At 39.8% G+C, this 19,059-nt stretch overlaps 1 protein-coding gene across 1 annotated transcript in view; it reads left to right on the top strand.

The window, feature by feature from the left end:
- Window positions 1–19,059, top strand: part of ACSS2 (acyl-CoA synthetase short chain family member 2) — a 70,858-nt gene that overhangs the window by 3,578 nt on the left and 48,221 nt on the right. The window contains exon 2 of the mRNA XM_056121750.1: window positions 5,435–5,630. Within this exon, the coding sequence (XP_055977725.1) occupies window positions 5,435–5,630 (196 nt within the window). The remainder of the gene's footprint in view (window positions 1–5,434; window positions 5,631–19,059) is intronic.

The following is a 19,059-nucleotide window of genomic DNA, read 5'->3' as shown; positions in this document are numbered from 1 at the left end:
CTCCTATATTTTATTTGGGGGCCACCTGGAAGTACTGGGGGTTTATTTCTGGCTTTGCACCCAGGGATCACTTGTGGCAGGTTTGGAGGACTATATGGGATGCCGGGAATCTAATCTGGGTCAGCTGTGGGCAAGGCAGGTGCCCTGCCTACTGTGTCATTGCTCCAGCCCCAGTTTGTTTGTTTAATTCTTTTTGCTTTTTATGTCACACCTGGTGGTTATTAGGGACTATTTCTTGCTCAGTGTTTGGGGGACCATATAGTGCCTGGAATTAAGTATCAGACATTCAAGGCAAGTACACTATTACTGAGCTACATCCCTGGTCCCATAGCTTCTTTTAATATGTCTATCATTTATAGATTCTATCTATCTATCTATCTATCTATCTATCTATCTATCTATCTATCTATCTATATACACACACATACACATAGCATTTTTATATTGGTTTTGAGGTCAGATGGGCAGTGCTCAAGGCTTACTCCTAGATCTGTGCTCAGGGGACCACATAGGGTGCAGTGATCAAATCCGGGTTAGCCATGTGCAAGGCAAGCTCCCTACCCATTATTCTATCTCTCTTATTTTTTGTTTTTAATTTTGTTTTGGGCTGGAGCGATAGCACAGCAGGTAGGGCGTTTGCCTTGCACGCGCCCGGCCAACCCGGGTTCAATTCCTCTGCCCCTCTCGGAGAGCGCAAACTACAAAGAGGTCTTGGCTGCACGGCGTGGCGTATTCAATATGCCAAAAACAGTAATGACAAGTCTCATGATGGAGACGTTACTTGGCCCGCTAAAGCAAATCGATGAACAACGTGAGGACAGTGCTACAATGCTACAATTTTGTTCTAGGGGGGTTACATTGGTAGTTCTCAGGGGATTCTCCCATCTTTGTGCTCAAGGATTGCTCTTGGGGGATTGCTCAGGCGACCATATATGATGCAGGGACTCACTCCTGGGCCTCCTGTATGCAAAGCAAATGCTCTAGCTTGCTCAACTATCTCTCTGGCTCATGTTTGTTAAAGCTTGGGTATGACTTATTAAGCACAAATTTTGTTTGATTTAATGTTATCATCTCCATTTTCTACAGAGGGAAATTGAAAATTTAAAAAATTTTTTTTTGCTTTTTGGGTCACACCCAGGAGTACCTGGCTCTGCACTCAGGAATCACTCCTGGCAGTGCTTGGGGGACCATATGGGATGCTGGGAATCGAACCTGGGTCGGCCGCATGCAAGGCAAATGCCCTACCCGCTGTGCTATTGCTCCAGCCCCTGAAAGAGTATTTTAGTGCAAAGTCATATTTAGTGGTATAGCTGAGATTTGAATCAAGGTACTCTTGTCTGCAAAGCCTATTATTTTCAGTTATGCTATTTCTTTTCTCTCACCTCAGTCAGCTTTCCACTAAATTCTGTCAGTGTTCTTCAGAATGTCTTTCTGATTTACTTTTTATTTAATTTCCTCAAAAAAGCACCTTCCAATTTGTTCTTCCTCCCTGATTTTACTTGCCTTTAATCTCTGATAGATTTATCGATATACTGTTAGAACGATTATTTTGAAAATACCTTTTTAAAAACTTTGATAGTTTCATATTTCTTGCAGTTTCTAGTTAAAATTCTGCCTTTCTTTTAAGATCTCTGGACAATCTAGATTTACTCACACCTCTCTGGCTTTATGTTTTATAATTCTCAGCCACACCCTGTATTCAACACAGGTTATTCTCATTTAAACCTGATATGCAAAAGTCCCTTTCTCAACCTTCTTGCCCTTGCTCATTTCCTTTTACTTTTCTCTACCTAGATAAAACCTCACCAATTCCACAGAGAATTCCTGTCCATGGTCATGTAATCCCTCTTGTGCTTTTGCCAGTGAAATATCCAGATTTCAAGACTTTCACAAAAATGATTCAAATCTCAGCACCACATATGGTCCCTTGAACACTGTCAGGAGTGATCCCTGAGCAGTGGAACCAGCTGTGATCCCAGAGTACCACTGCTGGTGTACACCCCCCCAAAAATTTTTTGTGGCAAGTAACTTTTCCTCTTCAGATTTGATTTATAGGTAAAATGAGGAGTTGATAATCTTTTTTTTTTTTTTTTGCTTTTTTGTTGGGGTGGGGGTCACACCCGTGGATGCACAAGGGTTATTCCTGGCTCTGTACTCAGGAATTGCTCCTGGTGGTACTCGGGGGACCATGTGGGATGCTGGAAATCGAGACCAGTTTGGCGAGCAAGGCAAACGTTCTACCCACTGTACTATCCCTCCAGGAGGTGATAATCTTTAAGATTCCTTATATTGTTATATTTCTAGGTAATTCTCTCCTCTTTAACACTTGATTCAGTACCAAGAAAGTCCTAATTTTTCTGCAGGTGCTAGCTATTTGGCTTGTTGAATACCTTTTCTCCTGAGTAGCCCTGCAGCTATTTTAAGATTTTGAATTTGATTATATCTCTCTCTTGCTTAAAACCTTCTCATGGGAGGGCCAGAGCCATAGTAGAGTGGGGTAGTAGGGCACTTATCTTGCATCAAGATGACCTGGGTTATCCCCAGAACCACATATGGTCTTGTGAGCCCAGCCGGGAGTAATCGCTAAGCAAAGAGCCAGAAGTAAGCCCAGAGCACCACAGGGTGTGATCCAAAAAAAGAACAAAAACAAAACCCTTAATAGGGGTAGGAAGATACCTAAAATGTCTGGAGCTCAAGCTTTGCATGTGAGAGCCTGGGTTCAACCCTGGTACTGCATGATTCCCTGAGCATCACAGCCAAGAATAGACCTAAACTCCTGTTTAGGGGAAACCATCACTTCATCCCCAATATAAAATTTCATATCAGCCTTGGAAGGACTGTTTTGTTTAGTTTGTACATCAATTCTTGTATTAATTCCTGCTCTTTTTTTTTTTTTTTGAGGGGACATACATGGTGGTACTATTCCTGGCTCAATACTTTAAGGTCATCCCTGATGATACTCATATCATGCATTTGGTACTAGGGATTGAACCTGGGCCTCCTGCTTGGGAAACATGTGCTCCAGTCAGCTCAACTATCTCTCCAGCCCAACTTCCTGTTATTCTTTCTCATTCTTAGTTCTTTTGGCCCAAGGTGTTCTTTGTTTCTTTTTCAGTACTGGAATTGAACACAGGGCCTTACACATGCAAATCTGTGCTGAGCTAGGCTCTAGGCTCAAGGAGTTTATAATGTAAACCTTTGTTCTTTTTCATTCTGTATTCTTGCTGTCTTGGTAGAGGAGTATAGAAAAATTCCTATTCATCTTTCAGATTTTAGGAAAGATATTTTTCTCTGATAATTTCAAAACTTGACTTAGTAATTATGTAATTTATGGAAAATAATTTAATATTGAGCTTCAGTTTTCATGTCAATAGTGTGAGAATGTGGTCCAGAGAGATCATACTGGGACTAAGGTACTTAATTGGTATGTGACTGACCCCAATTCAAGTCCCTGGCACCACATGTGGTCCCTTAAGCATCACCAGAGGTGATCCCTTAGTGCAGAGCCAGAAATAAGCCCTGAGCATTGCCAGGTGTGTCCTAAAACAATATATATAAGTCTCACATATGTGATACATACATCTCAAAATAAATAATTCTCATAATGTGAGAGTGATAGTAATGCTTACTTTCTAGGATTATTATAAGTATTAAATAAGATACAAATAAAGTGCTGAAAGCAACTTCTTTTCTAACTAGTATATAATTCTTGGGCAAGTAATAGTTGAAGGAGATGCTCAATAAATAATTGAAACTGTAGGACTAATTTAGAGAAAAAATTGTTCATGTAAATGTCTGTAGGTAAAAGATTTCTTCTTTCCTTCCTTTCTTTTTTTTTTCCTTTAAATTTTTGGGCCACACTTAGCTGTGCTCTGGGCTTACTCATGGCACTGAGTTCAGGAATACTCCTTGCAGTGCTCAGGGATCATATGTGGTGCCAGGGACTGAAAAGAGATGAAGCACATGCAAAGTAAGTACCGCAAAGCAAGTGCCTTAATTCCTGTACTATCTCTCCAGTCCAAGAATTTCTTCCTTTCACTAATTAATTAATTTAAAAATCATTACAATAAGCTAGGTATCATGAAAGGCAATAGGTTGTTTCTCTTTGTGTGATGGTGTGAGAAATAGTGTAACAAATTTGTTTTGGTTCCTTTGGTTTTGGGGCCATAACTGGTGGTTTTTGGGAGTTACGCTGACTCTGTTCTTAGAGATCACTTCTGTTGGGGTAGGAGACCATGTTGTGCCAGGGCTTGAACATAGGCCTCTAACATGCAAGGCCTATTGAACTGTCTCTTTGGTCCTGGAGTAGTAGTTTTGAGGGAGGAAGTAAGATACATGAGTCAAGAATCAGCCCATGGAACTAGACAGTAGTGAATGATGGATTAGATAACTAGAACATCTACCCCATGAAGACAAAAACTTAAATTTGAAAGGATATATTGTCACTTCATTTACAATAATCAAGGTGTGAAAACAACCCAAGTACCCAACAATAGATGAGTAAATAGAAAAATGTGGTGGGGAGTGGAGAGAGTTTAGGGATTAAGGTGCCTGCCTTGTGTGCCACTGACCCCAGTTCAAAGTCTGGCACTACATGAACTCTCCTAACAGCATTCCCTGAACACAGGACTGGGAGTAGCACCCAAGCACCTCCAGGTATGCCCCCAAAATAAATAAATTTGTGCTTTATGTATACAATGGAATACTACTCAACTATGAGAAAAATCAAAATTTTGCTGTTTTCTGCAACTTGGATGGAATTGGAGGAAATCATGTTTAGTGAAGTAAGTCAAAGAAAAATACAAATTCTTGCTGGTGACCTTATTCATATATGGAGTATAAAGAAACAAAGCAAGGAATTTGACAGTCCCCAATGGAAATAGCCCTTAATAATCTGGAGGGAGGGGAGCTGGAGCAATAGCACAGCCGATAGGGCATTTGCCTTGCACGCGGCCGACCCGGGTTTGATTCCCAGCATCCCATATGGTCCCCTGAGCACCACCAGGGGCAATTCCTGAGTGCAGAGCCAAGAATAACCTCTGTGTATCTCCAGGTGTAACTCAAAAAGAAAAAAATATCTGGAGGGAGGACGAGAGGGATGGAACCTTAGGATGATGGTGGAGGGACCCTGATACCCTGTTGTGGGCATGGTGCAGCAGCTCTACAAGTATTTTTTAAAAAGGAGAGTGGTGGAATCTTGGGCACTTTGGTGGTGGTGATGGTGCAATAACTGGGTATCTAAACTATTGTAACTATGTTGCCTACACTGCAATTGAAACAGATTTTTTAAAAGATTAGATGGGTGAGGAGAGACCAAGGTTCTTGAGTACTGAGTAAAGAGTAGTTACTTGAACCTGTATGTAGACTGGTAAACCATATGATGTAAATATGTCTGAGAAGTGTAGTGATGTCTGGTCTTTACTTTCTGTTGCAGAGTTTTGGGGAGACATTGCTAAGGAATTTTACTGGAAGACCCCATGCTCTGGCCCATTCCTCCAGTACAACTTCGATGTGACTAAAGGGAAAATCTTCATTGAGTGGATGAAAGGAGCAACTACCAACATCTGCTACAATGTACTGGATCGAAATGTCCATGAGAAAAAACTTGGAGATAAAGTTGCTTTTTACTGGTAAAAACATCTATTTTATAGACTGTGGCAGATAAATCATCCTGTAATAAATCATCATTAAGTTTTATACAATGTTCCATAGTTCACAAAGAATTTTAGAATTTATTAACTCATTTGATGCTTACAATAACCCAGTAGAATAAGCCTAAATAGAATATAGAATATATTTTTTTAGGAAAATTATCTGAAGGCACTTACATGACTTCCCTAAAATCACAAAATTCACATGTGACAGAATGGACATTCAAAGCCAAGTGTCCTGACTTGAGTCTAGATTTTTTTGGCTTACAGTTAGAGAAGAGGGGTAAGAGTATATGAAAAAGAACAGGACTGACTGAAAAGCTTTATTTCTGTTCTTACTTTGGTAGGAAGATGATCATCAGGTTTGTTTGTGGGTTTTGTTTTGTTTAGCTTTTTTAACCACCATCATGTTATTATCATTGCCTTTTTTTTTCCCCACTGGGCTGCGTGCCAGATACTATGTTCAAATGTTTAACACGTAGTATCTCATTTGTATCTCACAACAATCAAGAAAGCATTGTTTTCTATTTTATATATATGAAAACTGAAAATATAAGATGTGAAATGCTTATCTGAAGTTTTGCATTTAATAAGAATCTGCAGACCTGAGATTCAGACCCATTCTAGTGTTTACACTCTTTTTTGAGGGGCAGGGTTGGTGGATCACACCTGGTGATACTAGGGGTTACGCCTGACCCTGCACTCAGGAATTGCTCCTGGTGTACACGGGGAACCATATGAGATGCCAGGGATTGGCTGCATTCAAGGCACGCACCCTACTTGCTGAACTGTCCAATTCTAGAGCTTATACTCTTAACCAGAAAGTTTTGAGAGAGGAAGTAACTCTCTAACTCTTTATACTAGTTTCTTAATAATCATTGCAGAATAGTTATTCTTCACTTCATTTTATATGTGAAGAAAGGAAAGGTTGCACAATTAAACAATATTATAAGGTGAATAAGTGGTGGAGCTAGATTTGAAACACATCTGTTTGACTTCTTGCTTGTAACATTAGGCCATCCTGCCTCCCTGGAGGCACTTCCTAAGGTCCCCTTCTCCTCGAAACATAGCTTATTGGCAGTATTACTATACTGAACTCAAGTGGGACCTTGAAAGTGAAGAACAGGAGTCTCTCACTTCTGGCACTACTCACTAGCATTTGGGAATTAAACTACTTCTTTTTAAGTAAGATGGTAGGAATAGTTAGAATATTTCATGGGAAGAGCTTAAACCAGTAAAATTTTTCTTTGTATAAGTTGAACTTAGTCAAGTTTATTCCATTGTGTCATATAGTAAGAAGAGCCCTAACCAGAGGGACAGGAAATTTAGGTTCTGATTCCAAATTTGCTCATATGCTACAGGCAAGGCATTTAACTCTCTGAGTCAGTTTTCTTTTCAGTAAAATGTGTATAATAATTCCACCCTTGACTTTGTAATTCGATTGCTATGAAAATCAAATGAGGTGATACTATAAAAATCATTTATTTATTTATTTGGGGAACAGTGTACAAATGTGAATAGCTATTTTGTATTGCCATTGCTTAATTTGGAGGCACTTTGCCATTAAAACTCAGAATCTGTTTATTCTGTTGAGATATTCCTGTCTTGGACTTTATACTTAAGCTCCAACTGATACTTGGGATTGTTTGTGTCAGAGTTTGTTCTCTGGTTTGAAAAAAATTCAGGTAGATCATGAAAGAAAACTCAGGTCAGAGTTATTCAGTCTTTGAGGGGTGCTGTAGAATCTTGAGGTCTCTTCTAATTCCAGTACCAGGCACACCCAGATAGACCTAGACTTTTTATTTCCCCAATGAAGGATGTGGATAAGATCAGTGTTTTCTGGGCTGGGTCAGAGTCATGGCTTAAAAGGCTGGTGTGCAAAAGCCCCTGATTTGATCTCTGGTACCATTGGATGTTGCCCAAGCACAGCCATGTCTAGTACCACCCCCTCTCCCAAATTGTATGTTCCAAAGAATGCTCCAGCAACTACTAAACTCTAGAGGGGATTTCATAATTCATGAAACAAATGGGTTTTAGAAACATTACATAGTAAGCCTTTATAGGAATCGCAATGTATATTAATATGATAGTGTTCTTAGAAGCCTCACACAATAAAAACACCAGATTAATTTTGTTTAATGTGAAATTTTCCAAACTTATTTGATCCCTAGCACTTTTTATAACATGTTATTAACATTACAAGAAGCAGGGTTCTATTGAACACTAATTTGGGAAGCATTAGGGTAGGTCATCTCTAAGTTTACAGGAGACAATGCTATATATCCATAATATATCTATACTTCATTTTAATATATATTACCAATTTTTGTGTTTATTTTGGGCTATATCTATTAGTGACTAGGGGACCATATTGTTGTGGGGATTAAAGTATGGCATATAAAGCTTGTGTTCCAGCTCTTTGTCATCTCTCCATCTTTACATCTTTAGTTTTTGAAAAGAAAATCTTGATTTCCTATTGTGGAAGAGAAATTAGTTCTTAATCATATCTCCAAATTTCTCCTTTCATTTTCCCAATATAATGATAACTCTGCCTTATAATTAATTAAAAAATTAATGTTTATGTACAAGTGGTATATTATAATTGAATTTACTTTTTTGGGAATAGATTTTAGTTTTCTCTGAAGTCAATAATCACCTGCAGTTTTTCTTGAGCTATTTGCCTTTATCAGATACTCAATTTTGTTCAAGCTCTCTATCATATTTATTTTTTGCAGTTCTAATTCTCCTTTACCCCCAAAGTCCTTTCTTTGCAACTCACCTTGTTCCTGCTCAGTGCTTACAATTTATTAATTTTTAAAAATTTTATCTTTTCAATTATTTGTTATAATTTATGTATTTTTTTATGGAACTATGGGCTGGAGCGACAGTACAGCGGATAGGCCGTTTGCCTCGCACACGGCCGACCTATGTTCAATTCCTCCATATCTCTAGGAGAGCCCAGCAAGCTACTGAGAGTATCCTGCCTGCACAGCAGAGCCTGGCAAGCTCCCCATGGCATAGTCAATATGCCAAAAACCGTAACAACAAATCTCACAATGGAGACATTACTGGTGCTCGCTCGAGCAAATCGATGAACAATGGGAGGACAGTGTTACAGTGATTATGGAACTACAGTATGACTGTATACTCAGCTGAAATTGTGTAATTTAGATAGGTAGTATTAGCAAACTACATTTACGACACATTCCTTGCTTTGGAGTATGTCTTAATATATACTCAGAGATATGAAATAATTCACAAATGAAATAACGTTTTTAAAAAAGTACTCTCATTAGACATAACAAAACAGTGGCTGGAGCAATAGTATAGTGGGTAGGGTGTTTGCCTTGTACCTGGTCAATTTAGGTTCAATCCCTGGCACCCCATGGTCCTCCAAGCTTACCAAGAGTGATCCCTGAGTGCAGTGCCTGAAATAAACCCTGAGCACTGCCTTTGGAGGCCTACTTCCCCCCCCCCCAAAAAAAAGACAAAACAAAACCATATTAATGAAGAATTTGGCCTTACTTTTGGCTCGACAAACTATAAATGTTTATGGAATAAAAGTGTTATTAGAACATGAAGTGACTATTTAAAATAAATTTGTAGCACTGTCCTCCCGTTGTACATCGATTTTCTCGAGCAGGCCCAGTAACGTCTCCATTGTGAGACTCCTTGTTACTGTGTTTGGCATATTGAATACATCACAGGTAGCTTGCCAGGCTTTGCCGGGCGGGCAAGATACTCTCGATAGCTTGCCGGGCTCTCCAAGAGGGCCAGAGGAATCGAACCTGGGTTGGCAAGGCCGGCCGCCTGCATGGAAAATGCCCTACAGCTGTGCTATCGCTCCAGCCCACTTTTTTTTACAGAAGGATAGATTAAGAACCAGAGAAGTTTAGTGATTTGTATAAGGATCACATACTTGTTAGACTAATCTTGGGATAGCCTGACTCCTACTCAACTACTTTTAACTACTTTTTTGTTTTGGGGGGGGACATACTTGGCAGTGATCAGGGGTTATTCCCAGCTTAGCACTTGGGGAACTTCCTACTATAGTGCTGGGGGACCACATGGTCCTTTAAGTTACATCCTCAGCCCTCAACTACTCTTTTCACTGTATGTAATAACTTAATTATTCTACTAATTATCTAGTAGGGAAACATAGTGAGGAATATTAAGGGTACCTAAATTAGTGAGGGCAGACTTAGTTGAAGGGAGAATAGGGGATTTGATTTATAGGTAGAAGGTTTATAGAGTGATTGGTGACTGTTATTATGTTATACTGCTTTCTCAGTCTCTCAGTTATTCAAGAAGAGATAGTCTGCAAAGAAATTTAATAATCCATTTCTTCCATTGCTTTCTTTGGGTTGTCTATAGTTATCATTATCTTTATATCACCTCATCCTTTATTCTTAGCTAAAGATACTGCTGTCTTTTCATGGGTCCTGAATGTGATATAACCTTTCCGTATGAATTGGAGCTTCTGAGAAGAGGGTGACTTTAGGAGTGATCTTAGGACAGAAGCTCTGATCTCAGAATCTCTATGTATTCCTTGAGTATGAACTTGAATATATTTAGAATTCTCTGTGTCCCTTTGGTCTGTATGTACATATCAGAGCAGAGATGGTTGGAAAAGAAGTAAGACCAGGTTCAAATAAGAAGAATGTTAAGATAGCATGGAATATTAACACCCTGGGGTATATTGTCTTAGAATTCATCTTAGGGTCTATGCTAATTATCTATGTCCATATCTATGCACTCATTTCAGTGATGTGATGAAGAAAGGATAATTTTTCCCTGTTTCTTTAGTGGTTTCATTAGAGTCTTTATTCTGATTAAAATATGCTTGGTAAGGAAAAAATATTTATTTGAGAAAGAAGATGGCCTCAGACTTATGGGAGTGGGAGTGGTAGGAGGTTAACAACAGATAATCTTTAAGGTTCCTTTTAGTTATGATATATCAGAACTTTATGATTATTTCTGAATAGGAAGTGGTTTCCAGGAGTCCTGTTGCAACCTATGGTGACTTTATATTGACTCAAGAAAGGTTGGTCTTATGAAGTATAGTAGAAGGGAGGATTTTGGAAGGCTTGGGCTTCAGGCATCTGAGAAAGGAAGTCTAGCTCTCTTATCTGAGGGCAGTACTGGTAAAATAAACATTATTGCTGGTTAAATAAACATTTTTTCAAGTGTTATGACCCTTGATGCTATAAAGAATCCTCCAAGCAGGTAAAAATGATATAAGGAAGCTAGGGGCTAGTGCTGTGAAGTCTTGAGTTACTTTTTGGAAGTAGGTAAAAGGAATATGGATAATAAATGTATGAAATGTTGATAATCCTATTTTATGTTACATATTAACATTTATAACAATAAACGTGGGAGCTGGAGAGATAGTATAGTGGGTAGAGTGCTTGCCTTGCGTGCAGTGGACCCAGGTTTGATCCCCAGCATCTCATATGGTCTCCTGAATACCGCCAGAAATAATTCCTGAGTGCAGAGTAACTCCTGACCACTGCTGGGTATGGCCCCCCAAAAACAAAGCAGTACATGTGTAATAAATGGAGACCCTTGAGGCATAATTTAATGGTCTGTATCACTCAGCTACCTGTATTTGTAGCTTGGCTGACTTCTTATATCACTGTTCATTAAATATTAAAAGAAGAGAATGACTTTAGATAATGCCCGTTTAGACTTCTTTTTCTCACCTGTAAACTGCTGGGGGTGGGGGTGCACAGAATACTTGCTAAATTTACTCTTACACTGACCCTTAGAGTTTCTGTCATAAATATAGGGAACTTCAGTGACAAGGCAGCAAATGGTGGTTGTGAAGAGGGGAGAACCTAATACTTGTGTGAATTATGTGCGCTTGTTTTACAGTAGCCTCATATTTATAACAGTTATTATAGGAGACATGGAGTCAAGGATAGGCCATTCCCCCTTTCCCTAAGTTTAGTATGGTAAAACTGTTCCCAGCAAGAACTATTTCTCTAGCTATTTCCCATTATCTTATAGCATGCTTCCCTCAAGCAAGGGATCAAGCTAATTCTCAGCTCCTTCACCCCAAAGAATTTGGGCACATATAATGATCTGTCCTATCTACATCGTGAACTTACAGAAATTTGATTCTCCCACTTCCAGACCTTTATGGTCATTTGATAAACTTCTCATCAAAACTGGAATTGTAACCTCTGTGTTTCCATCCCCAGTAATGCCCTAAAATGAACATTCTGATTCAGGAACACTAGTAAACCCATAGCGTATCCCTCACTGTATCCTATTGTTGAAAAACTGTGTTGCAACGCATTTATATATCCCTCTTTAAAACTTTCTCCCTACCCACCCTATTCTCTTACCTTGGTCTTAGTTCTTTGTTTGGGGCCTCATAAAAGAATCCTATCCTTTTCCCATAAGACATCTTATCAGATATTTGAGGGTACTTACTATTTCCTCTGAACAGACTGACTGTAGAATTATAGAAATTTCAGTCTAAGGCTCAGGTGATGGCTCATATGGTAGAGCATGTGTCTAGCATATTCAAGGTCCTGTGTATGATCCCAGACATCTCATGGCTAGGCCTTGCTGAATGTGATATTTTAAAAAATATTTTAAAATTTAAAATTTTAAAATATTTAAAAAATATGGTATTCCAGAAATTTAAATCTGGAATATGGGCTGGAGAGATAATATAGAGCTTAAAGTGTTTGCCTTGCATGTAGCTTACTTTGGTTCAACCCCCTGAACCATATGATCTCCTGGGCATAGAGCCAGGAGTAGTCTCCAGATCACCTGGTGTGTCTCAAAGTCCCTCCCAATCTAGAAGATATCTTGAACATCATGTTAAAAAATTTTCACTCTTTGAGGTCAGATAGGGACTTGCCTTGTATGTGACCTGCCTAGGTTTGATCTCGAGCATCCTATAGGTTCCCTTAGCACTGGACTACTGGCAGTGGTCGGGGACCATATGGGATGCCGAGAATTGAACCTGGGTTGGCCATGTGCAAGGCAAGTCCCCTACTTGCTGTCCTATCACTCCGGTCCCGAATTAGAATATTTTTATTTATATAAACTGTATATTAACATGAGTAGGATCTGAACTGCTTGGGTTTCTTTCATTTTTAGTAAAGCAAGATAGCTTTTAGTGAATAAAACTTACTTAGAAATATTTGCAAGAGATAGAGAGAGGAAATACATGTTCAAGAGAGAACATGTAGCTTTTCAACAAGCAAGCAAAGATAAGTAGAGACAAGCAAGTAAGATATGTGTTCTCAAAGGAGAACAGGGGCTTGAAGAGCAAGCCTGCTTGAGTGTCAATTCCTGACACATACTAGTTGAACAAGTTGCCTCATCTTCTTACATCTCAGTTTAGCCATCTATAAAATGGGAATAATAGTTCCTATGACATCAATTTCTGTGAGGGGTGGTTAGAATAATTTATGTAAAGGATGCAGGGCTTGCCAAATAGTGTGCTGCTAATTTTGTTTTTATTCTAGATCCTCATACCATAGAGCTGATCTTTAGAAACCTGGATAGGAGAACCGGAATGACATTTGTTTCTTCACTTTGTCACTGTGAACGTATGACCTATAGGAGTTTTCAAACCCCTGACTTAGTGTTCTTATTTTATGGATAGGGTAATACTAAATCAATATTCCCAAGTTCTTTAGTAAATTTATTATTTAGAATTTTTTTGTTTTATATTTTGTTTTGTCCTTTTTGTTATGCCTGGTAATGTTTAGGGGATACTCCAAATTCCATGCTTGGATGTTGCTTTTGGCAGTGCATAGAAGACCATATAGTGCTGGGGATTGAACCCAGGTCTACCGCATACAAAGCGTGTGTTCAGTCCATTACACTATTTGACATAGAGAGTTTAGTAACTTTTGAGATGCTGACCACAGTTCTTAAGGCTAAGGACATTAAGGGGAAAACCTCTGGCCTTGTAATGTGACTTCTTGAGCAATTCCATCACCCATGTTAGTTTTCTCAAGAAAGAGTAACTAGTTTGTTTAGCATTCTAGCTGTGTGCTGCCTCACACAGGGAACCCTTGCTATTCTTTGTTTTGAATTTACATAGATTAAGTTAGTCCCATTGACAGCCACACTCTACCATTTAAATCACAATCTTTCACGCCTATTATTTTTCTATTCTAATAATAAACTATACCTTATGGTTGGACTTATGTTTGTTCTCTCTCTTTTAATCTGGGCGTAGATTAAAATATGTGACAGGGACCAAAACTATAATACAGTGGGTATTAAGCTTGCCTTGCATGTGGTAGACCTGAGTTTGATCTCTGGTACTCATATGGTCCCCCAAATCTGCAAGGAGTGATCCATGAGCACAGAATCAGGAGTAGACCCTGAGCTCCAATGGGTGTGGCCTCAATAAAACAAAAAAATTTTTAAAATAAAATAAGATAGCTGACAAGATGAGCTTAGGGCTCTCAGAGAGTGGAAATAATTAAGCCATAGTCACTTAGCAGTTGTAACTTAGTTCTGAACAGGACAACATTTACTTTCCTTCACATGGACACCATATTTTTACTTACACAACCTTAGTTTTTTTGTTTATCTTTTGTTTGGTCAGTATTTTTTTTTCTTTTTGGGTAACACCTGTGATGCACAGGGGTTACTCCTGGCTCTGCACTCAGGAATTACCCCTGGTGGTGCTCAGGGAACCATAGGGGATGCTGGGAATCGAACCCAGGTCAGCCGCGTGCAAGGCAAACACTCTACCCACTGTAATATTGCTCTAGCCCCGTTTGGTCAGTATTTTACTTAGAGAGTTTAGTGACTTCAGATGCTGGCTACAGTTCTTAAGGGTAATGATATTGAAGGGAAAACCTCAAAGAAATAATAACCTTTACTCCTTTTCCTCACCTGTGCATATCCATTAAACACGTTTTAAAACTGAATATCTAGTCTATTAAGTCTTCATACTACCTTAAGAATAGACTTTGGGGGACAGTGGGTAAGCAAAAGGATCAATGAGGGGGTTACTGACAACAATTATGACAGGTTGTAGTAATGGTAGGTGGAGATAAAGGTGGCAGAAGTGAAAAGTGGTAAGAATATGGAATATGATGAAGCCATACTCAACTGGATTAACTGATGAACTTGACATGGAGTTTAAGAGATTACAGTCAAGAATACCTCAGAGACATTGGGGCTAGAGTCATAGTATAGTGGGTAGGGCACGTGCATTGCATGTGGCCAACCAGTATTCGATCCTCAACATTCTATATGGTCCCTGGAGACTCACTAAGAGAGATTTTTGAGTGCAGAGGCAGGAGTAAGTATGAATACAGTTGGGTATGACCCAAAGACAAAAAATAAAAACAAAAACAAAATCTTAAAGGGGGCCAGAATAATAGGACAGTAGGTAGGGCCTTGCTCATAGCCGACTGTGGTTTAATCTCCAGTTCTCATATCCCCACCAGAAGTATTCCTTGGGTTCAGATCCAGGAGTAATCCCTGAACACCACTTGGTGTGCTTCCACAAGCCCCCAAAAGAATTATTTCAAGGGAGCGATAGCACAGCGGGTAGGGCGTTCGCCTTACAAGCGGCCAACATGGCCGACCCGAGTTCGATTCCTCCGCCCCTCTGGGAGAGCCCGGCAAGCTACCGAGAATATTCGATATGCCAGACACAGTAACAACAAAGTCTCCAATGGAGACGTTACTGGGCCCGCTCGAGCAAATCGACGATCAACGGGAGGGCCTTTACCTTTACCTTACCTTAAACCTTCACATATATGGACAATTAATTTATGACAAAGGAGGTAGTTGTCTAAAGTGGAGCAAGGAAAGTCTCTTCCAAATGATGCTGGGAAAACTAGTTAGCCACATGTAAGAAAAAGCACCTGAACGCTTATCTCATACCATACACAAAAGTTAATTTAAAGTAGATCAAAAAGTAGCTATTGAAACTAGATCCATAAAATAAAGAAAACATAGGCAGAAGTTTCTATAATATTGACTTGAGAGCCATCTTCAATGATTCGACACACTGGCAAAGAAAATAAGTTAAAACAAACATTTTAAAATGGGACCACATCAAACTAAAAAGTTTCTGCACTGCAAAAGGAATAACATCTAAAATAAAAAAAGTACTCTAGTGAATTGAAAATATTTAGATACCATATATCTGACAAGATATATAAAGCACTGACCAAAGTCAACAGAAAAACCATACAACCTCGTCAAAAAAAAAAATGGGGAGAAGAAGTATTGAAGAGACAAAACAGGGAGTGATATTCTTGCCTACTTGTGACCAACCCTGTTTTGATCCCTGGTACTGCATATGGTCCCCTAGCATTGCTATATATGATTCCTGAGCACAGAAACAGGAGTAAGCCCTGAGCATCACTGAGCTTGTACACACACACACACACACACACACACACACACACATATACACACACATATACACACACATACACAGAGAGAGAGGTGATGAGTGGATGTTTTTCCAAACAAAAACATATATCCAACAGTTACATGAAAGTATTGTGTCAGTGATTATTAGGGAAATGCAAATCAAGACAGCAATGAGATTGGTCTGAAAGAAAAAGTCTGGAATCAACCATTGCTGGGAGGGATGTGGTGAAAAGGAAACCCTTATTAATTGATGGTGGGACTCTCATTTATGTTCAACCTTTGGAAAATAGTGTGGCTACTTCTTTTAAAATATGTATATATGGGCTGGAGTGATAGTACAGCAGGTCGGTTGTTTGCTGCATGTGGCCGACCCAGGTTTGATTCCTCTGCCCCTCTCGGAGAGCCCGGCAAGCACCGAGAGTGTCCTGCTCACACAGCAAAGCTTGGCAAGCTACTATATATATACTATATATATATATATATATATATATAGAGAGAGAGAGAGAGAGAGAGTGCTTCTATGGGGCCAAAGATAACTCAAAATGCTGAGTTCATGCTTTGGATGCAGGAGACCCAGGTTTTATCCCTGGTACCATGTGGTCTTCTGAACACAGAACTGAGAGTTGCCCCCTGAGCACCACCAGGTGTGGCCCCAAAGAGAGCTTCTGTATGATCTATTCCTTGACATCTACTCCAAGAACATGAGTACATTAGTTCTAAAAGGTAACGTCACACCTATATTCATTGTAGTACTATTTATAATTATCAAGATCTTGTTATAGTAATAATAACCAGATGAGTAGATAAATTAAAAAAGGAGTGGATAAAGAAACAATTGATGAGTGGGGAAAATAAACAAAGGAAGGATGGTATGCATGCACAGTGGAAAACTACTCGGCTACAGGAAAAATGAAATCTTTCAGGTCACTGCAACTTGGATGGAATTGAGGGTGTCATGTTGAATGAAGTGAGTCAGAAGAGAAAAGGACAAATACAAACACTAAATGATTTTTCTCATTTGGAGTATAAAGAAACTGAGTAAAGGAATAAAACAGTGGTTAATGAAAACAAACCCTGAGATTCTGCCTATAGGACTGAGTCTTGTAATGTTAGGAAGACAAGGGACGTAGAGACAGTGATGAAGGGATGAGGCACTCTGGTGGTAGATGTGGTGCAGTTAACACAGTATGTCTAAGACATTAATATTAACATTGATGTAAATCATGATGCCTCACTTAAAATTAATTTTTTAAATGAATTTGTCATAAAAACAAAAAATAGGAACCAGAGAAATAGTACAGAGGATAGGACTCTTGCCTTGGACACAGCTGACTCATTGACTCAGATTTGATCCCTAGCACCCAATATGTTCCTCTGAGCCCTGCCAGGAGTGACCCCTCACTCTGGAGTCAAGAATAAGCTCTGAGTACCACCAGGTATGGCCCAAAACCAAATAAACAAAATTATTCTAAGAGGCCCAGGAGATTGCTCAGTGGCTAAAGTGGCTACAACTTGCAAGCCTGAAGCAGCGCAGATAGAGAAGGGAGCACCAAATAAAGGGTGTTGGGAAGATCTGTCCAGGATGGGAGATGCATGCTGAAAGTAGACTATAGACCGAATTTGATTGCCACTCAATTCCTCTCTTGCAAACCACAGCACCCAAAAGAAGAGAGAGAACAAAAGGGAGTGCCCTGCCACAGAGGCAGGGTGGGATTTGGGGATGAGGGGATGGAGGGTGGGAGGGATACTGGGATTAGTGGTGGTGGAGAATGGGGACTGGTGGAGGGATGGGTGTTATAGTTATAGAATGGATCATTCTATAACTGAAACTCAGGCACAAACATTTGTAAGTCTGCAACTGTACCTTATGGTGTTTCACTAATAAAAATTTAAAAAAAATATTTTGGGACAGAGCCATGGTACAGTGGGTAGGGTACTTGCCTTGCACACAGCTGAATGGGATTCAATCCCTGGCACCCTATATAGTCCTCTGAGCTCTGCCAGGAATGATACCAGAGCTCAGAGTCAGGAGAAAGTCCTGGGCATCACCAGGTATGGCCCCAAACAAAAATTAAAATAAAAGAAAATAATCTTTAATTTAATTTTTAATTTTTGTTGAAAATCTGTGAGGTAGACTATTACAAAACTATTCATGATTGGGTTTCAGTGAGACAATGATCCAACACCCATCCCTTCACCAATGCACACACCCCACTACCAATGTCCCCCATCTCCCTCCCACCATCCCCCAATACCACCCAACACCTCAGCCTACCTCTTTGGCAAGCACCCCTCCTCCCTCTCTCTCTCTCTCTCTCTCTCTCTCTCTCTCTCTCTCTCTCTCTCTCTCTCTCTCTCTCCTTTCGTGCATTATAATTTGCCATAGAGATACTAAGAAGTCATTGTATTTGTTCAGGGCATTCAGTATTTTTATTGGGAAGGTAAAGCTGGAGTAGTTTTTTTTTTTTAAACTGGACATCAGGTTGGAGTGTGAGCATGACTACTGAGGCTTCCAGAAATACAGGGAGTTGGCAGGGGTGGGAGGGGGAGGGAAGATAGCCCATTCTTACCCTGAGAAAGCCTGGAGATTTCAGTCACAAAACCCATATACTCGAATTTTTAGCAGATTATATCTTGGTGAGGTCTCTCCTGAGACAGTGAAGTTCCACTGGGGGCATGGCAGTGATTTTGGATTGTGGAAGCAAGAAGCTTCTGCGGGCTCTTGCTAGGGTAGGCACCATGCTGATGCACCCCCTCCCTTCAATTTACCCCCAGTCTGTTCAGCCTTGTGCAGGTCTGAGATTAATTGCAGCTTTTGATCTCTTTCAAGGTTCATTTATGGGTCTCTAAAGCAAGGCTAGTAGGAGACCCTACATGGTAGCACTGGAGTTGGTTCATTGAAGTGACTGCTGGTGCTTCCAGGAGTATAGGAAAGAGAGGGGAGGTAGCCCATCCCGACCCTGAGAAAGATTGGAGATTTCAGTCACAAAATCCACATACCCAAATTTTCAGCAGATTATATATTGGTGAG

Source organism: Sorex fumeus, unplaced genomic scaffold (assembly GCF_029834395.1).
Source record: "Sorex fumeus unplaced genomic scaffold, SorFum_2.1 ptg000044l, whole genome shotgun sequence".
Lineage (NCBI taxonomy): Eukaryota > Metazoa > Chordata > Mammalia > Eulipotyphla > Soricidae > Sorex > Sorex fumeus.
The sequence above is the reverse complement of the archived record's forward strand: the minus strand, read 5'-3'. Positions and strand labels throughout refer to the sequence as shown.